This window comes from Uloborus diversus, chromosome 2 (assembly GCF_026930045.1).
Source record: "Uloborus diversus isolate 005 chromosome 2, Udiv.v.3.1, whole genome shotgun sequence".
Taxonomy (NCBI): Eukaryota; Metazoa; Arthropoda; class Arachnida; order Araneae; family Uloboridae; genus Uloborus; species Uloborus diversus.
In genome coordinates this window covers 171413467-171439694 of record NC_072732.1, presented here as the reverse complement: position 1 = coordinate 171439694, position 26228 = coordinate 171413467, and the positions used below count along the sequence as shown (strand labels likewise).

Below are 26228 nucleotides of genomic sequence, written 5' to 3'. Positions count from 1 at the left end.
CAGCTGAATCATGTCCCCTCGGTCTCTTCTTTGCTCAAGACTGTATGTACATTTTAAGCCTTCTGAGCCTGGAATCATTATCTAAGTGGGAAAGTCCACTTATTAGCCTTGTAGCCCGCCTTTGAACCCTTTACAATACATTAATATCTTTCTTAAGATAAGGAGACCAAAACTGAACAGCATACTCCAAATGGGGTATGCTGTTCCTCCAAACTTCTATATAAGGGCAGAACTTCTTTAGATTTGTTTGAAATAGATCTATTGATAAACCCAAGCATTTTATTGGCTTTGTTGCTAGCAATGTTGCACTGTTGGCTAAGCTTTAAATCCTGACTAATTAAGACCCCCAGATCAGTAACTTTGTCTGCCTGACTAATGACTGAACCTTGTAAATAATAACTTGTATACTTATTTGCATGTCCTAAATGTAGCAGTTGACATTTCCCAACATTAAGAGTCATACCCCATTTATCAGCCCACTCTGTAATATGATCTAGATCCTCTTGCAGCTGATTTGCTTGTTCTTCATTTTCTACAGTCCCCATAACCTTGACATCATCAGCAAAACAATTCATGTTCCCAGAAATATTTTTGTGAATATCGTTCATAAAGACAATGAACAAAACAGGCCCTAACACTGATCCTTGAGGAACCCTGCTTAAGACCTCACTCCAATTAGAATAATTTCCCCTTACAACTACTCTTTGTTTCCTTCCGGTCAGCCAGTTTTTTTCCCAAATGAAAGTTTTCCCTCCTATTCCTATATATCAGCTAATTTGATAAGTAGAGCAACATGCGGTACCTTATCGAAAGCTTTTTGAAAATCAATGTAAACAACATCTACAGGCTTCTTATTGTCCAAAGCCATGGTAACTTTGTCATTGAAATGTAATAAATTAGTTGCACAAGATTTACCTGTCCTGAAACCGTACTGAAAACTAGTCAATAGATTATTAGTCTCTAGAAAATTTACTATCTTAATTTTCATTAACGTTTCAAAAATTTTGCAAACCACCGAAGTTAGACTCACAGGTCTATAATTTCCCGCACTCCCTTTAGACCCTTTCTTGAAGAGCGGTGTAATGTTAGCCAGCTTCCAGTCCTCTGGCAAGGTCCCCGAATTATAAGAAGCATTATGTTTGCGATTACATCTACTAATTCCTCTGCACATTCAACTAAAATTTTTGGATAAATATTATCTGGTCCCGGAACCTTAGTCTCTTCAATTTTTTTCAAATGAAGTAAAACGTCATCCCTGGAAAATACAAAGTCCGCAAGCTGTACTATAGCTTGTGTCTTGTTGGTGTCAACTGTCGAGATTTAGTTATCGTTAAAAACACTCAAAAAATAGTTAAGAACATTAGCAATATCACTATCGTCCTGAATTAAAATTCCGTGCTCATCAACCAGTGGCCCAATATGACTATTTCGAACTTTCCCCGAATTAGCGTATGCAAAAAACCTCTTGGGATTCCTGTTTATGTTATCTGCCAGTCTTTGCTCCAACTCTCTTTTCTGAATCCGTACCAAATACTTAAATTTACGCCTTGCCTTACAGTATTGGAGCGTATCTGCACTGTGACCTGTTTTTCTAAACCTATGAAAAGCAGCTTGCTTGTAATTTAGAGCGTCTTTAGTTTCCCTGGAGAACCACATTGGCCAAATTTTAGTGTTGACACCCTTTCTCCTAAAAGGAACATGATCCCTAACCGTATTCGCTAGATTTTCCTTAAACTCTGCCCACTGAAGATTCACATCGCTACTGTCCAATCCAGAAGAAAAAACTGCTTTCAAACTCTGCCTAGGTGCCACAAAATCAGTATTTCTGAAATTGGGCACAAACCTAAAATTCTCTACTTTGTGCATATTAAATTTAATCCCTAACCTAATACTGTTGTGGTCACTATCTCCAATGTGTTCCCCTACACATAACCCCTGAACAGAGCCTTCCATGTCCAGAAAACTAGATCCAAAATCGCGTCCTGTCGAGTACCATGAGTTACAATTTGATCTAAGAAACAGTCACCAATTACTTTCGAAAATTCCTCTTCTCCGCTATTACTATGGTACAAATTATTCCAATCAATTCCTCGAAAATTAAAATCTCCCATTATGATGACTGACTCCTTGCTAGAAATGTCACTAATAATACTAAACATCTGTTCGCCTTGACCCTGGCTTAAGTTGGGTGGCCTATAAATGTTACCTAAACGCAGTTTTTTGCCTTATTACTCATAAACTCCAGCCAAATCATATCAATCTCATTAGGTTTATCATTAATTACCAATTCATTGCAAATTAAAGTGTCTCTGACATAAAATAAAACCCCACCACCTCTTTTACCTACCCTATCTTGTCTAAACAAATTATACCCAGCAATACATAATAAATCATCATCACTTTCGGTAGCCCATGTCTGAGAATGTCTCCATCGCGCAGAAATGAATATAAAGCTTAAAGTAGGGTATGGAACAAAAAATTTCCATGCTTTATTTGACGTATAGTGGATACACATGATTGCCCGAAGAAACGTAAGTACAACTGGCAGATGTTCCCTAGTATGGGATATGCCCTCCCCTTGCTGCAATTGTTGCTTGGCATCGTCTCTCCATGCTAAGCACCAGATTATCCAGGTGTTTTTGGGGTAAACGTCTCCATTCCTCCTTTAACGCCTCTTTCAGCTGATGGGTGTTACCAGGAGGATACTGTCATGTCGCAAGACATCTCCCTAATGCATCCCACACATGCTCTATGGGATTTAGAGCTGGAGAGTAAGCTGGCCAATCCATTCGTCTGATATCTTCACTTTCCAGTAGCTCTTGAACATTAGCAGTACGGTGTGGCCGGGCATTGTCATCCATTAAAATGAAGTCTGGTCCAATGACCCCTCGGAACAGACGCACATGAGGTAGGATTACCTCATTGCAGTAGCGATCTCCAGTAACAGAACCTCGGTCGAAGATCTGAAGCTCAGTCCGCCCCTTCACCATAATGCCACCCCAGAGAAGAACTCCAGGCCACCGTAACGATCTCTTTCCGCGATGTTATTGGGATAAAATCAGGCTCCAACCTCTCTCCAGATCAACTGACGTTGGGAATCGCTTGTAGCACTAAAACGACTCTCATCTGTGAAGAGGACACGACTCCATTGATGAGGTGTCCGGGTTTCATGTTCTCTGCACCACTCTAAACGGTGCCGCCGATATGCGGCGTTCAGGACGCCTAGCAAATAAGCCACCTTTGTGGAGGCGTCTGGCCACTGTAAATCTTGATACTTGTCGTCCTGTGACTGTGCACAGTTGCTGACATATGGCGCTCGCTGACTGAAAACGGTTTCTTTTCGCATGTACGACAATGTAACGTCTCCGTTACATTGATTGTCTTCTCTTGGTGTGTGTTTTCCTTGGACGGCCACCACCAACCTTCCGAACAGCTGTACCAGTAGTTTTAAAGACATTCCAAGCACGAAAAACAACACTTTTGTTGATCCCGAACTCTTTGGCGACACTGGTCACACTACGCCCCTCCTCAAGCCTTCCAATCATTCTTCCTGGAACCTGGAGTAAAGTCGTCTAAATGATTTCTTGAAGACATGTTTCACAAAACAAATCACTTGCACTTGCAGCGAATGTATTTAACTACGGTGCTCTTCATCCTTCTATCACAGTTTTGACCTGCGCACGCCGACCCACAATGTTTACGTACACTTACATCACCTACGACGTTTTATTTCTAAAATTTGCATACAAAGTCTTTCTACTGAATTCCGTGAATATTATACTGTAATTTCATGGCTATCTTATACTTTGTTGGGGAGCTGTGGCAGAAAAACCACTTGTTGCTTAAGTTTTGCACACCAGTTTATTTCTTTAACCAATGATTGGAATTGCTCCTTCCAGAAGCTTATTCGTTCTCTAAGATTACAGCTTTATCCTAAGTCAAGAGAGAGGAAAACCAAAAACGTAGAGAAAGAGGCGAAAAAGTTCTGCAGCAATATTCACTGATAGTCATATCTAAAAGGTTCTTAAAGAAAAAGTAAATGCAACAGCGAAACGGAAGTCAACGTACAGAAAATCCCCAAAAACAACAGGAAGTGCTTGCGTTTTTCATTATCTTAATATATATATATTTCTTTTGTGCGGACCTATTGTTGAGCGAGAACTGAAATAAATATTTAACCCGTTGCTAAAGGACAATAAGAGAGTCAGCTCTGCTTTTTGTAATGAAATTTCCTACTGTGGTATGTCAATTGAGAATAGATAAAACGTAGAGAGAGAGAGAGAGAGAAGCTTTCATTTCTCTCTTGAAAGCAGCAATTTTAGGTCCGGTGATTTATTTTTGAATTAAGTAGTGGAAGGTTCACGCAAAACGTGTGTTCTGTCGTCGTAGTTGAACCATGTGACCGGATCGGTGTATTAGGTTTTCTTAACCAAATGTTCAGAAAGTACCATACCTAGCAACATTTGTTTCTCGGCTGAAATCCATCCGAGTTTTGGCACCAGTGTCAAGAATACTTTAAGGATTATCAAACTATCAGTACATTATTAAAGGAAAAGATGATGAAATCTAAAGACAAAACGAATTTTATTTTCGTCCAGATAAATTACAGCAGGGTACACAAAAGATCAGTGCAGTGGAAGTTTCTTATCTTTGGTGGAAAGAACAAATTAGGCAATATATGAAGTTTTAAAAGTTTTCGTTCAAAAGATCGGACCGCTAATCGGTTGGAGTTGGCTTCGCCCACTGATCGGCTGGATAACAGTAACGTGGTGGCTTGGCGACTTTGGCTATAAACAATAGAGTTGCGTGATCATTTGTTTACATTTTAAAGCTACTGTTGATGTACTTTATTGTATTTTTTGTTTATTTGGCGAAATATTTCAAATTGCAAAGAATTGTTTTTCGTTTTTAAAGAGTTTTTAGTCATGAAGAATTTCGAAGAATGAAGTTTATTTTACATTGGTAGGGTGGGGGGGGGGAGGCATGAGTGATTTTCGCTTATTTAGAGAACTGTTTTTACCTTTATCATTTTTTTAAACGATATCCTATCAATTGTTTTATTCTTTTTCATATGGGGAATGTTGCAACGGGATTTCCCGTTTGTTCTAGATGGGTAGTTAGTTTTTTACACTTAATATCTGAAGACGCTTTTTATCCTTTGAGTATGGCTGAAGGAACAAACCATCAAGTACGGGAGAAAAAATAATTAATAAAGCAACTGCTCAGTGGGCATTAGATAAATCAAGTTGTAATAAATATACGCATTCTGACACCAAGCAACTTGAAACATTTTCTTTTTACTTATTTTTTTCCACAAAGCGGTTCAAACACTTGATTGTTTATTGAAATTTTTTAACTTTTCACTTTACTAAGTTTGAACAGAACAACGTCAGTCGGGTCCTCTAGTCTACTCTAAAATCAATAAACTTTTTCTATGGAGTAATACATATTTTTAAAACATTTCAAATATTATATTCGTTTTATTTTACTAATTGAAAAAAATTGCATAGTTATTAAAATCATTTCTAAGGTTTGATGTCAAATTTTCTATGTATATTATGAGTTTTTTCCCAATCGCTAACTTATCCAACACTGCTCGCCAACTTACCTCGTGACGGAACAAGTGTGGGAACTCTACAAAGATTCAAAGAAAACTATGTAACAAATTCACAAAGCATAGTAGGGTCAAGTGGAGTGCAATGTGTATAAAAACTGGTATTTTTGAAATGATTATTAAACTATTCAAATTTAATCGACGTTAAATCCCGGTTATCACAAATTTGCCATTTCAACTACGCTTGCGCGCGGACTTTGCTGATTTCAAAAATCTTGCTAAAATTAATTACAAACATTTTATATTTATTACTAAACTAGCTCTTGCCCGCGGCTTCGCTCACGTTGATGTAGTTTTTTTTTTTTCAATTGATTCAAGTTAATGGTCATTACAGGCAGAGGTCAAATAGTTACTAAAACATTGTTTGTCTCTAGTTTCGCCAACATTTCAAATTGCCTGTCCCCTTAAATGTATCAAAAGGTATGATTAAAACTGAAAATTATGGGGAAAGGGAGTAAATGAAATGTTGGCAAAACTGAGAAGAAACCCAAAAATCACAAAAAATAAATCACGAAAACATTCAGGAGTCGTAAGGAAGTCAGTTTGGGTAATTCCCAAAAAATTCCAATTCGAGTGAGGTCAACTATTCTTAAATAATGTGAAACAGTTCTCTTATAATCCCGATCTCCATCAAATACATAATCGCCAGCGCTACACCGGCAATCTAAATTATTGTATAATGTGTAACTTCTTACCGTAAAAATCGTTTCAAAATAGGGTCAACAATGATGCTGCCCGAAATGTTTCCAATAAACAGTAAAAATTTGGCAATTGTTTGAAATTGTGTGCAAAGACAAAGTAATGGAAGTTTTTGCGCTGTTTATGAATTTGCGAATTAGTTGGCGAATTATTTTACGTGTTAACAAATTTAAAAAAAGAAATATCAAAGAAATGGCGATATTTGGTTACATGGTGAAAACCGAGAAACAGTATTGCGTAGTCTTAAGCTTCAAAAACAGCGACAGTTGAAAAAAATGCCAAATGCCTTAGCTATTGAAATGATTCCACAAAAAAAGTTTGGCTAGATTCTAGCTGATCGACCCAGTCAATACAAATAAATAAAAAAAAACATTAATTGCCTCAAAGTTCCATTAAAATGGAAAAAAATCAGCCAAATCCATGTATTATTTGCCAATCTTGTGCAAAAATCTTATTTCAAGATTTGACTTGAGAAAAGCGTTGAACAGTCACGAAAAGCAAAGATAGTCAACAATATAACAATAGTCGTTATCGACAGGGAGTTGAGATGATACACTAAATATTGTATTGAGTTAAGGAAAGCCTTCGAACATGGAACTAAAATGCACATAACTCGTTTTTTATTCTACTTAGAAATTTCGAACAGTTTCCATCTTCAGTAGAAAAATCAGAGCTTTCGATGGACATATAATGTTAATATGTGCAAGTATTTTTTCACCCCCATATTAGAGAATTTATACGAAAATTGTGTTTTATTGCCCCACTAAGGGGGTTTTGCCCCCCATAATGGGACGAAAACTACCCTATGTGTTATTCTGATGCATAAGCTATATTATTGTAAAGTTTCATCAAAATCCATTCAGTAGTTTTTGCGTGAAAGAGTAACAAACATCCATACATCCATACAGACAAACTTTGGCATATATAATAGTAGTAAGATACGAGATAGCAATAGATAAAAATTAGAAATCACAAAGCTTTCTCTTATTTAGTTTTTAGGCTCCGGCAAAGATTGAGTTTTGTGTCTTAATAATTAATGGATTCGGTGTCTGATTTTTCTGCCCCTTCCCCTTTTCAGAGTCAAATTTTTAAACTCAGAAAAGCATACTAGAATTTCAGCATTTCTAATACAAAACCGAACCCTCAACCTTAATAAAAATGTATAACACTAAGCTGTTTACGCCTAACGTAAACTATCCGCAAAAGACGGATATCTGTACTCATATTCCAATCATTTTTGAAGTACACAACGTGTTTTAATTTTATGTTAAATAAATATTTCCAAACCAATAAATATTGAAGTGTCATTTTTCTCTTTACATTATAAAAATTATCAATTATTCATATCCGTAGTTTCATATATCATGAAATCGAATCGCATTCATTAATTTGTTGGTACTCTAGCTCAGCTTAAATATAAACAAACAACACAAAATCTTAAAGCAGAAAGCCCAAAAAGCTAAGTCCGCGCGCAAGCGCAGTTGAAATGGCAAATTTGGTGATAACCGGGATTTAACGTTTAGTTTCAAATTTGATATCCAACAATTAAAAAACCTTTACTGAGTTTTTACATTTCAACAATACACTTCACATATTCACAGCTATTATTACTGAAATACTTTTATTATTTAGTGAAAAAGCTATTATTTCAAAGTCTGTTTTTATAACCATTCCACCCCATGGGGTGGGGTGAAATGGGTAGTATTGTTTTAAATTAAATTTCATAGTGAAAACATGAATTTATTTATTATTTTTTTCACAAAAATATATTAATATAGGGGAAAAATCTATTAGTCTGTAATTTCACTGCAATTAAAGGTATAATGTCCGCGATTATTGAGGATTGGTTGACTTGGGTTTTAATGATCTGTTCTTCTTCAATCTCCATTTTCACTTTATTGGGGAGGGTATGAAAAAAGTTCCCATCAAAGACTTCTTTAGAATCTTTACAACATAAGCACAAGTATATAAAGGTTCTTGAACTTGAGCAATAAACTACTTTTTTAAATTTCTTAACACTGTATTCAACTAGCCCCCAATTTCCTGTAGATATTGTACCTCAACATAAGCTTAGTGGAATGAGAGTTTGTTCAGACTGGTTTTTAATTTATTTAGTCAGCTCTGGCGTTGTCTAGTAGTTGCATGGTATGATTCGTATTAGCCGGTGGGCAAAAGATAATTTCATTATCGATAGCATGCTTTAGTTTCATAGGTCAGCTGACTTGAATGTCTTTTCAGATGCCTTGCGAAAAGTTTGGACCATTCTTGAAAGATTGTGTCTTCCATCCAACCAGATTCAGTGAAAACTATACGCAACTCCAAAACATAAATATTTTAGAACATAAAACTTTCAATAAAATGAACAGCTTACTTTAGAGAAAAACTTTTAATGTGAAAAAATGTTAATTCCACAGCCTATGTTATTAAGCCTAATATTATACCCATTCCATCCCACTTAAAAAAAAATTAACATATTTCTTACAATTTATAGAATTTTTCTTTTCTGATTTTTTCAGTTGACAATGGAGACTTTCTTTAATGAAAATAACAGCAATAGAATGCTATCTCAATACAAACAAAATCCTGAAAACAAAGTTTCAACGATATCAGTTAGTTTTGATTTTTACAATATAACTTACAAGAAGGCTTCCACTAAATTGACTGTTTCCATTCAGTTTTTTTCTTGAACCAAAATAAAGTTAAACGATTGTAAATAACATGAGTGTTTTTATTGAAAAAAAAAAATATTTTTCTTCTCTGTAACTTGAAAGATTAATAAATTACCCATTACACCTCACATACCCATTCCACCCCACCTGAACCTAGTGCCAAAACAGAATAAAACTTTATTGCTGATACTGTACTCATCATCCAAGCGTTTTAACACGTAAAAGAACGTCTTTCTACTGCATTTACAGCTTGTAAAAAATTAAGTTCAAATAGTTCGGCAACATGCACCGGTCACCCCTACTTTACTGGACATTGAGCAGTCGACACTGCAACATTGGGAGGAAATAGTTATTAAAGAACAAAAAGATTATTTTAAATTTAAAAAATAATCCAGTAGTTGTCAGCCCTATGCAGGTAACGTAAACATTCCTTCCCCTACGTTTCTTTACCTTCCACATTGATGAATTTCGCCCTCATTCCGTTTATCGACTGGAAAGTTACCTACCGTGTTATATTTTGAATAGAAAATATTTTTGATGGTAGACGAATTTGTAATGAAATTCAATTATCAGAAGACGAAAGAGCAGAGAAACAAAGAATAAATGAAAATGAGAGTTCACTCATTCTTTTTGCAAAAGAAAAGGAAACTGTCCAGGTTCATCATATCAAACGTAAAGCTTCAGTGGGAAACCTAGAATGAAAAGTGTCTTCCTGTACACTTCAAGTTGAACATTGTCGAATGACTGTACTTATTGAACATATCATTCAAGCTGAAAGAATAAAAAATAGGGATACCCCTTTAAACATTAACCAAAATGCTTCATTTGTTCACTAAGTCTTAATTTCCACGCAAAAAATGCTCGCCTTCATTTACAATAGATCTGAAAAAGGTAAAGTATGAAAGGATTTTTTATGTACACTGCAAGAAACTTCACGGTTTTTGCGAATCACTACATTTTTGCCTAGTTTGTGAGCATACTTGTGTAATAAACAGGTTCTAATGTAACTAATGGAGAACACACACACACACACACACACACACACACACACACACACACACACACACACAAAAAATCCATTTGTTATAACACATTAAATAATTCAGCTGTGCGCCTTTTCGGTGAGTATAATGAATTGTGTTCATGTTAAACTTTATTAGAGAACTGGAATGACTCTGGGACGTTCGTACTGTCTTTGGATGTACCATCAGAACGACTGCGTGCTAGAGCAATATGATTATATATTTGACTTCTCAACATCAGAGGGCTTCAGAAGAAACGGTTTCCCAAATCGTGTAATAAAAGACACCTTAATAATGTGTTGCTCCCTAGGTTTGGACTTGAGGGCATTGAAAAAATAAATAAATAAATAAATAGCAATAACAGAAACTGATTGAAACATTATTCCAACCGCGATCGAAAAAAAGTATATCTCAACAGATCGTGATCGTTGATGGAGAAGCATGTGGATCTGCTTGAGTTTTTTTTTTTTTTTTTTTGCTGTTTTTATCTTAAACATTCAAAAGTGACTAAGTCAAGTAAATTTGTATTTAGCTTTATAGTTTTTTTTTCAATCGAGGAAAAATGGAATAGCTCTTAGATTCGTATTCTTTCTTTACGCAGTTAGTGGATGTGATATCACATCTTCCCATGTCTGGCTAAGAAAAGCAAAACTGAGCTGTGTTTTTCAAACGAACCGGTGTATGGGATGACTTGGCCACCATAGCTTTCCTTCTTAAAGTGAGTCACGAAGCTTTAGCCGAAGCTGTAGAGATGGAGTTAATTGCTCTGTATGGAAATGAGGCATCCACCGACGTCCTGTGACAGCATTCAATTCCACCTGTTCGTCAAAGCATCATGTAATGCAAATGTGAACCGTCTTTGTTAGTCTTCAACCAAAAAAAAAAAAAAAGCTTCATTTCATTTGTATTGCAGGTACCTACAAGTAAACAAATAGTTGGCAGAGGAGAAGGATGCTTTCGAGTGGAGTTGGTCTACGACCAACATAAATTTTGAGATTGATTCGTCTCTATCACAACATTAAACGAAGCAGCCTCACCCGTCTTTTTCAGACTCATGTTAGTCATGTCAGTCTCATGTTTGTACAAGAAGGGATATATGGGTGTATGCTGTTGTGTAGAGCTAGTCTTAGCTGCTCAACTTCGTGCAATCAGTCATTTGAAAAGACTTCCCACAACATCTTTGCATTCTAATAGACAAAAATGGAAAAAAGAAAAATAACAAAATGAAAAAAATCGACTGACCACTATCTCTGTTCAGTTCACTTTTTTCAGTTCAGGAGTACGATCGTACCCATCAAGGACACCATAAAAACCAAGACATTAAATGTAGTTAACTGTTAAGAATTTAATATTTTTTTATGATAAAACTAACATGGCAATTCAGTTTCACCCTTTTAAAATCATTCCGTTTTCTTTCTATTGTACAGATCTCTCTTATTGTAATGGGAAGTTTTTAAAGTCATTTGTTCAAAAACAATATTTATTCAAAATAAAACTCGGTAGGTAACTTTCATGTCGAAAAACGAAATAAGGCCGAAAATTCTTCAATGTGAAAGGTATATAGATACATAGGGGAAGGAATGCTTACGTTACCTGCGTAGAGCTGTCATCTATTGGCGTATTTTATTTATTTTTTCATATCCGCAGTATTTTGCCAACACACATAACTTATGTAAACACATATTAGAGTTTTATTATATAATTCTTTGCCCCTTTTTTTAGAATAAGATTCTGAATATTGTCTTGAAAATTGTTTTGTCTCATTTCTTCCAAAATTGAATTTTCCGAGCATTTGTTTGTTTTGCGATTATAAAAAAACTATTTAATCTATCTATAGACTTCGTTTTTGGCTTAAATGAAAACCAATTAAATTTACTGTAACAGTGTATCCAGTTCTTTTCTTGTAGAGTAGGAATTTATGTCGATATTTGGCCTGAAATGTGATCGAAGCATAATTTTATTATTTTTCGCCTAAAATGGCCAACATTTAAAGTACGATACCTCCTAAACTATTGGTCGTACAGAGCGCCATTTTAGCGTACATTGTTCTACATTTAATGTTCCTTAAAACGGCATTTACGTTTTTAATCAAAAGTTGCATAGTTTCGGAGTTAAAAAGGAAAAACTAAAAAAAAGTCCAAAAATTTCGCAGTTTTTCACGAATTACGCAGCGAGCACAGGTTTTTGAAAACTGCTAACGTAGATTTACGCTACCGTAACTGATCCAAACAACATATTAAACGAGCTGATGTGTGCATCACATGACTTCCTTTTACACCAATTTAATGCTATTTCCCTATTATTGCAATTTTAATGGGATTCTCTCTCTAACTCTTTAAATATCACTAGCAATGGCCACATTGAAAGCAGATTTAAAAAAAAAAAAAAAAAATCGCCAAATTTTTCGCCAAGTTGGCGACAAAACTTGGTAACCAAAAGACTGGCGATATATCGCCAAGTGACCGCCAAATTATAACACCACTTGAGTTTGCATCGAAATTAACAATGATTTCCCCCCAAAAAGGTGCAAAAGACCCCTTTAGAAACACCCGAATGCAACCAAAATAGGAAGTGCACAACTAGACCCCACTACGAGTCTATGTACCAAATTTCAACTTTCTAGGACATACCATTTTTGAGTTATGCGAGATACATACGCACATACGCACATACGCACATACGCACATACACACATACGCACATACATACAGACGTCACGAGAAAAGTCGTTGTAATTACCTCGGTGATGGTCAAAATGGATATTTCGCGTGTCTATACATTCTTAGGCACTTTTCCGCATGTGGTCGAATCGAAAAAAAAACTCAACATTCATTTGGGGGTGAGCAAAATGGAAATTAAGGGCGATTTTTGAGTGAAATTTTTTTCGCGAATACAATACTTCCTTTTTTGTAAAAGGAAGTAAAAAACAGAACTACATCGCACTTTACGATTTTAATGTCTAATATGACTGGATTAAAGGGCAAGGTCTGAACTGTAGGTGCCCATGTGTTGGTAATGGGCTTTTGTCCGTTGCTCCATACAAAACGAATAACACTTCGCTGCTCATAAGTTGTGGACGTTTGAAGAACAACCGTCATCTTAAATGACTGATAGAGCTCCGCTCTTCGGAGCAAAAAGCAGATACGGCTGGTACTAGAGCCGCTATGTAGATAGACCGACGCATCAGCTCAAGTTTTGCCATTTTGGATCGGATTTTTCATTTTTGCACTGTTAGTGGTACCACAGCAAAGTTTCGGATTCCACCAAATTTTTCGAAAATAATATTTTATTTAATAAATAATTCATGTGTGTCGCTAATAATTGCTCACACTGAACAATCACCAAACGCGATAAATCGCCAGAAACACAACAACTCAAACACGCGTTCCGATCCAAAATGGCTAATCTTAAGCTGATGCGTCGGCTCGTATATATAGGGGCCTTTGCTGGTACAGTTCAAGGAACTGTCACTGCTGGGAATGTATATGTTTGCTTTGCATTCACAGCCATATTTTGGCTAAAAAAATGGGCGCAAAGACTTTGATTTGCCCTTGTACTTCGGAAGTTATTTTGTTTGATCCGTCATTTCATTAACTCGGATGACCTGGATCCCCTATGAGTCCTAATGAAATAGGTTCTATTGTATTGTTGGATTTTTCCCCTGTCTAGCCCTTCGAAAGAATATTAACTTTTATTAATGCTTTCTTCAAATAAAAATAAAGTTTATTGAATTATCGGTGTCCTTTAGTTTCCATCGGCACGAAATTTCTTTCCCTCCTATTTTTCAGTTTAAACCAGCGGTGCCCCAATGGGAGGTCACGGGAGGTCACTATGACTTCCCAAACAATTCCTTAATCGGCAAATTTGACCCGACGATTCGGCAAAATTATCATTCATTCAGAAAAATTTGGAATTCCATTAAGAAAACTGAGTATTTCCGCCCTGCCTGAAATTTAAGCTCGAGGCGCCCCTCGTTTCAACCTTATCTTTGATACACTTAAGGGGAAAGGAAATTTTAAATGTCGACGAAAAGTAGGGCCAGCCAAATTATCGAAAGCTGAAAAAATTAGGACAATGTGCTATCACCAAAAAACTGGAAAGGGAGGGGGGTTCGTATTTAGATTCATTAGACATAACAATAAGCAGAAATGGTGTCAGAATTATTTTCATGCCTCGCAGTGTTATTACTATTTTATTATGTTAAGAGTGTGAACGTTCTCTCATTGTCTCTCTCTCTCTCTCTTTTTTTTTTTGCATCATTCAAATGAAACCATAATCCCCACTTCTCCTTGCCCTCAGTCTACATCCCTACTTGACGATGGCATTGGAAACAGTTCTACACAAAACTGTGTTTTACAGTAGTAACGTTCAATTGCTTTCTTAAAAATGAAGAAAAAAAGAAAAACAAGAAAGCTATTGCATCTGTTGCTTGTTTAGAAAGCCCCCCCCCCCCTCCCCGAACTCCGTCGTTATACCTCCTTGATTAGTCTCTAGTCCACGAAGCTAAACTAAGATAATGATAGGGTTGGAAGATATTCTATGCCAGCAGAAGTACCGTTTACCGCTCCCACACCAATTATTGCCCTCCCCACTCTTCATTTCGTCGTCTTGGAAAAAAAAGGGTGAAATTCTAAGAAAAGTTGAGAAAAGACCCTGGAGCCCAACGCCATGCAATCACGTGGTTTGAATATGCAGAAGAATTTGGGTATGAATCATTGAAACGTTCTCCAGGGACCGGCAGCATCCAGCGGAGTCTTCTTTCTTGTTGAACCGCGAAGTATTAAACTCTAGTTTGAAAGGTATAACTTTTTCTGGTATCCAAAGCAAAATATAGTTATGTATTTTAAGTGTGTTTGTGCGATCCTCAAAAAAATGTCCGATGCGTAATGCTAAGTTTTTAACCGACTTCAAAAAGGAGGCGGTTATCAGTTCATACCGTATGTATGTTTTTTTTTTTTTTTTGTCCACTCACAGCGTCTCACCTAGTGAACCTAGTGAACCAATTTTGATGATTTTTTTAATGGATACACTGTTAAAACTACAGGTTGCATTCGGCACCTTTCAGGGGTGAAACGCTTGTTCACCAGCGGCACCCAATACGGAGCCGAAATTTCACCTCTAACTAGGGTGAAAAACAGGCACCTTTCAAAAAGTAGGCAGCCGGGGTGAAAAGAATGAACCTTCGGAGAGAGAAATGGCACCCTTACTGTACATCCTCCCCCCCTCCCCCGTATTGTGTGCGTTTTTGAATACAGTTGTGTATTTTTCTTTTTTAATAGTTTTGTTTTGATTCATGATAGTCTACGTTTTGCACACTTTTCACATTGCATGAATTCAGTACTGGAAATGATTAAAACTTGTAATTACAGCATTTGACCATATTTCAGAGTTTTCAACATAGTTAAGAAGTGCTCATTGCTTTAATTCATTTGATCGTTCTCTACATCAGTGTTTCTCAACCTCTTTTGACCTACGGGTCGGTAAAAACAAATGAAAAACATTGCGAACCTGTGAAATTTTTATCCTTTTCTTAAAAATAAATAAAATAAATAATAATAATTATAATAACTCTCGGGGCGGTAAAAAACTTGTGAAAAAATTCTGCGTACTGATGAGTTTTTTTTTTTTTTTTTTTTTGTTTTACAAAGTAATATTAAAGATGAATAAAACAATAAATATCTACAGACTTTATTTGGTATCAAAGAGTTGTCACAAATATATTTAAAGTTAAAGACGAGTAATTATTTGAATAATCATAGTTAAGTTAATGATCATTTGTGAGAAATAACCGCACCGAAAGTAAAGTGTAGATGTACTTATGAATTATTTACATGAACAGCCAAAAATATTCTGGGATATTAAAGTTACGATAAAACAAAATCGTTTCTCAAACGTTCAACATTTCAATCAAAATAACAAAAAAATAAAATGCGCATAAAATTTTTCGACAGTTACAAATTTAAATAAACTCCTAACACTATCGAATAACCGCTAACAGGAAATGATTCAAACACTTGAACGAAAAAGCAAAAGAAAAAGATAGACGGAGAGAGATTTCTTTTTTATTTTTTGCGCTCGCTACACGAAACACAAGAATCATTTTTATTTCGGTTCTCACTTGTTGGTTATTGAAAATATCATTGCGGTTACTATTTCGGTGATTAAATGTTGCTTATCGAGTACTCAAGAAAATAATGATAAATACATTTAGTAGCGTTTTGTGTGAATGATGGAATTTTCACGATAGGTAACGGTAACCTGAAAATAAACAACTAACGGTACTACGGTATCGTAACGGACTAACGGTAACTGAAAAGCATTAAACGTACTTTTAACTATGTTTGAAAGCCCTAAAAGCTACAAAGTGATCAAAAGCTGTACTTACTTGTTATTTTAAAGAATTATCCTACAAAAGTTGAGATTTAATCCAATAGTATACTTCATTCAATGTGAAAGACGTAGAAGCCACGCGTAGGGCAACCTATCATTCGTCCGCCATATTGAAGTGGTTGAATGGTGAATGTATGCCGGAAGCGCATGCGCCAGCAAGTCATTTAGCGATTGCTCGCTCTTTTGGCACCCCTGTCTACGACTGTCTGCTACTTTCGCACCTCTGCTTTACTTCCTGGCCAGTACGGCACCCTTGGTCACCATGCTTTCACCTTAGGGGGAATATATTCACTCGTCTGGAACCTCTGGTTATAACAGTGTAGGGGATGGCTCAACTTAGGTCTTATTACTTTGTTTAACCATATTTGTTCTATAGAAAAAAAAAATTATGGGCAAAAAACAGTAAATTTCATGTAATTTCCCTATTAAATCATTAAATATAAAACCCATTGTTATAAAGTTTTGGTGCCATACAACAGTAACATTAGTAGTAATTGTAATGATATTTTTGAATGAAGGCTTCTCTGAAGCAAGCATCAAATTTCTTCAGTGTTATTGCTTTATAGTCGGGGTAAACCTAATCTCGAAGCGAGATAATACTCTGATTAAGATCTGCTTAGGCCTTTACAATGCTACCAGGTTAAGTTTGCCTCAACTATAGTTTAGTGTTTTTATCGTTATCAACTATGCCAATAGTAGATGATCTGGACTAAGTAAGGAGATGCAGGGTTGCACCACAAGCAACTTGTATGCTGTGAAATGTACATTAGTTAGGGGAAACGTAATATTTAAATGGTTATAATTAAATTAACACACTAATGAATTCCACAGAGGAACAAGGGTAATTTTTTAGCGGCAATCGCATAAAGTTTTGAGGCATGTTTATAATTTTTTTAGTATGGAGCATTTTTATGAAAAAAATAAGGTGAAGTTTCGTGATGGTAACTCTTACTATTTCTGAAATATTTACACTAAAAAGAATGAAATAAAAAATTTTGAAAAACAAAAATAGAACCAACTTCAAAAGTGCTCTAAAAAGTGAAAAATAATTTTATTCTTTAAACACCATCGATAATATTTTTAAACATAATTTTTGAAGTTGGCGCAAAAAAGGTAGACAAAATCATTCACAACCATAACTCAGCTACAACTATAAATTTAAACAGGCCCAGTTTCTTCTCTACCTCATACATTATGCATTGATAACAGCATATTTTAGTAACGATATAAATGTTTCGTTCCTAACTTTGGATGTTTTCTGAAAAAAAAAAAAATATATGAACGAAGCATATGGTTACACTGGATTTTACTTTTTGGTTTTGCGCCAATTAAATTCAAAAATTATGTTTAAAAATATTATCGATGGTGTTTAAAGAATAAAATTATTTTTCACTTTTTAGAGCACTTTTGAAGTCGGTTCTATTTTTGTTTTTCAAATTTTTTTCAGGTAACTATTAATAAAATATGAGATTAACTGTTATAGTTTGATAGTATATTAAAACATGTATTATAATCCCCGACAGCATTATCTTTTCAAGGCTTTGGTTAGCTGTAAAAAATAAAATACTTAGCGTTACGCACGGGACATTTTTTTCGAGAATCGCCCATTTACTGATATTGAGTTAATTTTTTGCCGTGCGTAGTTACCGTCATTTGGGGGGATCAGGGTAGGGAGGGGGGGGGGGGGCGTAACCATTGAATTCAAAAAACTAATGTTTCTACATAAGAAGCTATTTTTGTTTCTCCCCTCCAAAATATTCGAAATGACGGCACTGGTAAATGTATTTGTTTGTACTAAATATACTCCTTTGTAAACAGGTAAAATAATTATTATATGGGTCATTCTCCAGAATGCGTAACTTTTGAATGAAAGTATTTTTCAATTTCAAAACTTTTTGTGTTCTTTTCTTCTTTCATTCTTGCATGATAGTGTTACCTTCTAGAAGTAACCATATATAATGGCCCAGCTAAATTCCAATTATTTTACTCATAAATAAAAAATACCTTGTTCACGGTAATAAACAAAAAAATAAATAAATAAATAAAATAAAATAAAATAAAAAAATAAAATAAAATAAAAATAAATAAATAAATAAATGTAAATAAATAAATAAATAAAATGAAATGAGAAAAAAGAAAATTAATTTGAATTCTAAAATTTTGAATTCGAAATAAGTTTTTCGCAATCACGAGTTGCAACAGGATCCTACTCATTGGACATATTGTTTCTAGAAACGGCTCCAAGGGCGCCCATATGCAAAATTTTAAGGGGGGAGGGGCTCAAAACTTTTCCCCATGGTTTAGCAGAATATTTCCCCATGGAAAGCAATTTCAGTACATATTAGAGATATTAAAATTTGACATTTTTAATAACTTATTCATTAATGGCTGGAAAAGAAATGTTTTTTACATTTTTGCAAAGAAAAAAGCACTAAAAGCAAGAAAGTTCTCATTTCCAAGGGGGGGGGGGCTTGAGCCCCCCTTGCCTCCTTATATGGGTGCCCTTGAACGGCTCCTGTGCCACCGAGCCTGTCCCTCCTGCGGTTACGTGTGTATAGTTGTGTATGTGTAGGCTTGTGTGTGTGTGTAGACCTGCATTTATGCACGTTGGCGTGTGTGTATGTGTGTAAAGGCGCGCGTGTGTGTATGTGTGTAAAGGTGTAGTGTATGAACGTGCGTGGACGCCACAACGAACGTGCGCGGACATGGACGCCACCGACCAGGAGTAGCGGCTAGAGTCGTATCTGCAGAGGACGGTGGAGGTTGAAAAAGGCACGGACATCAAAGACAGTCAAATAAAAACAATTAGCCATCGTGATGGCTAAAAAAAAAAAAAAAAAAAAAATTTAGTGTTGAAAATAGAGGCTAATTTAATATCAAAGAAGTAATTTTGTTAATTGTGCAAACAATGAGCTATTTTAATGATTAGTGTGAATCTATTATTATGCTCTCTTAATTAAAGTACAGCTTAAAGTTTTGTTATCCTTTTAATTTAAATTTGTGCTAAAAATAGTATACAGTCGAGTCCCGACTTACGCGAGGGATGCGTTCCGAGACACCTCGCGTAAGTCGGAATTTCGCGTTGTGGAACAAGGTATGTTTAATAATTTTTCATAAGCATACCCATATGTTTCAGACATTTGTAAACACCCCTCATATTGTTTCAAACTATTTATTAACTATATATTGCAGTATCTTTTACAAAGAACCGACTTTTTCTGTATTTTAGAAAAAGCGTTATTATTTGACATACAATTTTGTAATTTAGCACAAAATCAATGATTAATGGGGGAGAGAAACTTAAAATAAAGCAGTATGGTACTTACAGTATGTACACTACAGCATTATTATAGCATTTAACATTAACAGTATAGATATAGTAAATATATGTGTAATTAAAATAATGAAGAAGGTTTATGCAGCGCGATCAGAATGTTATCAGAATGTGTTTTATCAGCGTTCATACGTAAAATGAAAAAAAAAAAAAAGTTAAGAATCGGAGCGGTTATTTGTATAAACTAAAGCAAAGCGTTGCTTAAACTAATACAGTGGGTGAACTTCCGCTTTCAATGATGCTAAAGGGATGAAAGTCCATTCACAAAACCAATATTTAGTGTCAACGAAGCCCATTCTAACTCTCCGCCGCTCTTTTCCGAAAAATTTCATGTTGCAGTCGAGTAATTTGTGTCGTTTGTGTCCGCATTAAAAAATTCATTACTCATGAAAAACTCGCGTTATAGCCATTTCGCGTAAGTCGGATCGCGTTGTAGCGGGATCCGACTGTAGTATTAATATATTTCCAAACTAGCTGTACCCGTCGCGCGTTGCTACGCCAACAAAAAAATACATCATTATACTGATTTTCATGACAATCGGTTGAACGGGGCAGAAGTTGCTACTCTGCAGTGCCACCTGGTGGCGAGTGGCTTCAATGAGCATATTATGCACCTTCTCCGTGGAAAAATACATATATATAGCATTTTTCATAATAATCGGTCCAGGTATCAAGTGAAGCCGTGACTATACTCAAATTTTGTACTCACACAGTTTGCAAGATCAATCAATCGCTAAAAATATCAAATAGAAAAGTTTTAAATCCCCCCGTTGCATGAAAAGCCATAAAACAATAAAAAAAGAATTTATTTGCTCAAACTCAAGAAAAATGGCAACCGCGAATTAATTTCTGCAGCCGATAATTTTATTCGTATTTATCCAATGGATTGTGACTTAAATTGGAATAAAAAAGGAACTATCGATCGGATTTTTTTCGAACTGATCTATAAACATTCCCAGTACCAAAAATAACAAACGGTGAAAGTTTCAGCCAAATCTGCCGGGTAGTTTTTGAGTTCATGGATGACATACAGACAAACATTCATTTTTATATACAGTGGCTCCCAAAAGTGTTCGTACACTTTGAAATTTTTTAGTAAAACCAAAATAACTCAAAACTGAATTCGAATATGGAGTCCAATATTTTTTCACATCATTACTATGTCATTCTAAATACAACCCATTGGTTTTTTCAAAATATTGACGGATCTTCTTTTTGAAATGGGTCAGAAAACGAAGGGACAGAGAAATAACACGCCACAAAAGTCATCGTACACTCAAATATTTTCGAATAAATTCATGTTTAAAATTATCATATGCCGTTTTATTAATATTTTTGCATTGTGTTGACCCTTATAAGTCATTTAACTTTAATTTTTTGTTTATTTATTTCTTAATATTGTGCTTATCTATAAAATCGCTGGTATTCGTAAAAAAAACCCGCAAACACCATTCAAAATTCGAATTTGTTTCCCACAGTTGCGGTAAATTGGTGTGAAATGACTCTAAATTAGTTGTTAATTTATTTGTTTGTATGGTAGAGTGCTTGATAAAATGCTTTAAACAAAGAGATCGGACCGAAAACAAGGTAAGAAAACGTCAACCGGCAAAGTTGACAAAACGTGATCGGAGATTTAAAGTTGAAAAAATTATAAAAAATACACATTTGAGTGCTGTAAAAGTTTCTACAGAGTTAAAAGAAAAGTTTTACGTTTAATTTTCACCTAAAATTTTTCGTCAAGTTCAGGGGCCTCTTCCCGCAGAAATTTTCTTGTTCGCACGAAAAACACAAAGCTTACGCTTTTCGTCGCAAAATCATGGATAAATAAGCTAAAAACATTTTATAATTACGTCTTATTTACAGATAAAAATGAATTCAACATTTTTGTTAAATTGTTGCATAATTGTAAGTAGAAGAAAAAATTAGGAACTTAATCTTAAGAACTTAGTTGGATCAGTTAATCACGACGGTAGAGGTGTTCTAGTGTGAGGGTGCATATCAGCATCAGGACTAGGTAGTTCGGAATTTTTTGATGAAATAATGAATCATACTGTTCCTTTAAATATTTTAAAAACCAATTTTGAACTCTTAACAAAAATTTGGTTATTGGAAACAACTTTGTTTTTTATCAAGATAACGATATGAAGTACTCGGTTTTCAACGTGTGCGTCTAGTGCTTCAAAAATCGTCCTAAAATTCAGAAAATACCCCCTCAATCTCCAGATTTGAACTTAATGTAACGTATTTAGTCATATCTATAGGCTAGATTACGAAAATACGGCTTTAAAACGAAAATAGAGCTAGAAACAGTAAGACTCGAAGTGTGGTTGAACACTTACTCAGAAATTACGCAAAAAAAAAAAAAAAAGAAATAAAAAGAATGAAATCTATTCCCAGACGTTTAAAAGGTGTTATGAATACTGTATGATATTCTACTAATTAATAACTTAATAATAAGTTAGATTATTCAATAATATCTAGACATTTTATAAAGTGTACGAAGACTTTTGTGACATAGAATTTCCGGCACTTTTTGGTTTTATATTTTTTAAAAATTAAGTTTTAATATTTTTTAAAAACTTTTCATGTAGTTTTGTTAAAAATTAATCATAGATCTTATAATTAAATACCTATTCCGAAATATTAAATCTAACCAATGGATTGGGGCCTATTTCGTTGAAAGTCGTAGGTGTACGGAGACTTTTGGGAGCCACTGTATATAGAAGATTAGTAAATTTGATAATATACTAGTAATTTATAATTTCGGTAGACTGTCTAAAATTGATATATTTCCATTCCATCATTTATTCTCACCTCAGAAATAATGACATTGATAAAGTCTGTCACGTAGGTGAGGTTCTATAATATGAGCGTGGAAAAATGCTTGCAAAATTAAAAAAAAAACATCCATAGAAACCCCTGATTTTTCTGCATCAGATAAAATTTGTTTCAATGATCCAAGGTATCTAGAACATGAATTATAACTGTTTTTAACTAATTTCCATGCTAAAATTTTGTCAAGACTTCATTGCTGTTCACAGACTTTGTTGAACTACAATGTCGGTAACCCTGTAATCAAGGGATTTAAAAATTTTCTTTTTGGTTTATTTTTTCGCAATCTCTTGGGGGAATTTTACAGATAATTTTCTGTTCAAGTCTGCTTGTCAAACACGCGTCACTTGGCATAACTTTCATTGTCAAGGTAGACCGTGCAAAGCCGGATCACGCAGCTAGTATATAAATAAATAAAAGTTGTTACAAAAGAAAAAAAAAATCTTTACTAATAATTAATTTCAAAGTCTCTGTCCGGATGTCGGGTGTTTTTTTTTTTTTTTAATGCTCCTCCCTTCCATATTTGAATGCATGTTATTGAAATATTGTGTTTTATCTTTTCAATCTTCCTTTTGAAAAAAACGTGAAAATTCGAATTTATTGAAGCATGATGTCTAACGTACTGAAGGAACGAATTTGTTTAGTTTGATATTAACTACTACTTTTATTCTCTTAACATAAATAAACCTAAAGCGTAAAACTGCAAAATTGATGATGGTTAATCTCATATGAATAATAGCCGACGATCGAGTAACCCGCGTGTTTCAACAATGAAACTCGCGCCACGACATTATTTGATAATTTGTTTTGGTAATGTTTAACATGCAGGGAAAGGCTTCATTGTGACAAAGCTGAATTCGATCCGGTAGCTTAACAGTTTTACTGTTAAGGCTCTCACAATGGAAAAAAAAGAAAGTTCGATTGCGCCGCCCCCCGTTTCAACAACTGTTTTACTGGCAAGACTTTCATTTTAGAAAAACGGAGAAACCAAAACAATGAACGCTATCTACTGGAGTTTAGGGTTAATCTACTGGTGTTAAAGTTAAGATTTCAACTATGAAAATATAACTCAACAGGCAATTGCTTCGTTCAAATGTAGAAAAGTTTTCACCCATCATAACATGACGGGTGATTTTCTAGTATTATGAGAAAGATGGTTCGCTTAGTTCTTGAGGAATTTCCAGGTTAATTTTGGGAAACTTAATAAAAGAACAAACTGTTAAAACTAAACCTGAATTTTTCAAAAGAAAAGGGGTTTTCTAAAAATTATATTTGACCAAATCTCGTCAGCGTATACGTAACATAGTTTAACTCTTATGCTGCAGACATTTAGATGAAAAGTTGATGGGCTTTTTCCCCGTCATTAAGAACTTATACTTCACGTATCGAAATTTGAAATCGCGGACATCATACACTAGGTAAGCAAATAAATGATCTTCCTGTATCGAAATATTTTCTCACGTGTTCTCGAGGATTTTTGTTTAATTGGGAATGTTTGGTCCCTGTTGCCATGGCGTCAGTCCCATTCTTACCATGACAATTCGACAACTAAGTCCATCAAGAAAATTACCCTACAATCTAAGCAATAAACCACTCGTGAAAAGAAATTGCCTCCAGATTTATAGCTTTGTTCAGTGGATGTAAGGATTGAATACGTAAAGACATTAAAAATAATAACCTTTCTCTATTCGGTTTTAGTACATTTTTTTCCTTTATCTTTTCCAAAAATATGTTTAGAAAGCATACTTTTGTAGAAATCAATAGATATTTATTTTATTTCACAAATGCCGGGTCGATTGGCAATTAGGCTATAAAACCGAGGGCTCTCCAATATTTCTCGACAACACAATTAAAATTAGTTAGTCCAGAGCAGTCGTCCAGATGAGCAGCGTCTATGACTTGTCCAGAGTTGCATTAAGTGCAGGTTGGGGAATCCTTCAAGGGAAAGCGGAACAAATAGGCATTGAGACAATCGTGTCCTGTTAAAAGTCTGAAAGCAGCCACAGCTGCAGCTCGAGGAGAATTCGGGATACAGTGGGACGCGTCGCAGTCTCTCCCAGGGTTTACCTTCAGCAGCCCGGGAAGCAACACGACGAAAAATCAATAGATATCAGTATCAATAAAGCCAGTGTTAATAAGTTATAACCTCTAGTGTAATCAACAGGGTCTACGGAAGAGGGGGATCATAACAGGCCTAATTATTTCCCTTGTGATTTGGAATAAGAAGTCAGAATTTTCTTCTGGGGGTTAGCAGAGCATGAAGCAGCTAACTCATTCTAGCGAATAGCTTGAGAAATATCCACCGGAGATAACTTCTTGTTGAACCAAACGACCAAAAAAATGGGGTTAACTCTTTGTTGCTGCAAACCCTTCAACTGTCATACAAAAAGCTAACCGTACAAAAAAACCTTTGTTGAAAACGTGTTAGATATAGCTGCGCTACATCAGCTAGATCAAACATGTGATATTTTAACTACAATCATTGGCCAATTCGCAAGCGTTGCCTTTCGATGAGTTGCAGTGAGACATTTTTTTTAGCTTCCACGTATCGGTTATTTAACGATCAATAGTCATATTAAAATAGTATATGGACAAAACGAACTCACCTGATATGTCCACGCAAAGTTTGTTGACTCCTCCATGAGCTGGCAACAAATAAAACACTTTTTTCCTGACAACACCACTCCGATTGTTGTCACCAGTTGCATGAGGCACTTGAATTTCAATGCGAGCCAACTGTCCAGTAATGATCCAGCCCAAAGAATGATTTTTGGATTCGGCGATATCTTCCACTCTTTCTGTCTTGTATGTGATGTATTCCCATTCATTAGAAAAGAGACTGAGTGTGAGAAAAAGCGTGGCCAAAAATGTCAGGAGCAATGTAATGGATACAAAGATGCAGGTGAAAGTGACCATTTTAGGTTACACTGAATCCTTTTTCATTGTGCAGCGCATGGTGCTATAGTTAGCTTTTACAAAATGGCATGAAATATTTTTTGGCTATCATTGTGCTTTTTTTTTTCTGGTGTGCATAGTCTAAAAAGCCATGATAGAAAAGAGAGAGAGAGAGACCGAAAAATGTAAAAGTGCCTTATACTACCTAAAACTTCTTTTCTAGATGGGTTTTTGCGAAAGAATGCTACATGTTTAACATAATCGTTCAATTGTTTAAATTTATCCAAATGAAAGATGTTAATGGGTATTGCACGGAAAGCAGGACGAGGGGTCAATGTTTTAAGCTATTCAAATCTCTGGCCAACCTGGAAATTAGGAAAAATTACTACTTTAGTAGGGTCGTGGGCACTTGGACCTGCTTACCGGAAGATGCGGTAATGAGCAAGGGATTGATAGCTTTTTAAGAGGGCTATTGATCTTCATTGAGGACTAGTAAACTGGATAGGACTAGCCTAGCTGGTTCCAGAGCCTGTTGTTGGTCTTCACATTTGTATTTGTAATTTAGAAACTATACTTTGATAATATATTTCATAACAATATACAAATTTCTTCTAAATCGCTTTAAAGCAGCCGAGATTATTGAGAAAAATAAATGTAGAACGCATATTCTTGCGAAGTTATATTAGAACTTTTCGCTTCATTACTTGACTTTATCTCTTTCATTTTATTACTATGCGTTTGCCTTCTTATTCTAATTATTCCTTTTTCATTTA

At 35.2% G+C, this 26228-nt stretch overlaps 1 protein-coding gene across 1 annotated transcript in view; it reads right to left on the bottom strand.

Moving 5' to 3' along the window:
* The window catches only part of LOC129217482 (uncharacterized), a 76026-nt gene extending 50172 nt beyond the window's left edge, over positions 1 to 25854 (bottom strand). The window contains exon 1 of the mRNA XM_054851789.1: positions 25167 to 25854. Within this exon, the coding sequence (XP_054707764.1) occupies positions 25167 to 25476 (310 nt within the window). The 5' untranslated portion in view covers positions 25477 to 25854. The remainder of the gene's footprint in view (positions 1 to 25166) is intronic.
* Positions 25855 to 26228: the final 374 nt, after the last annotated feature.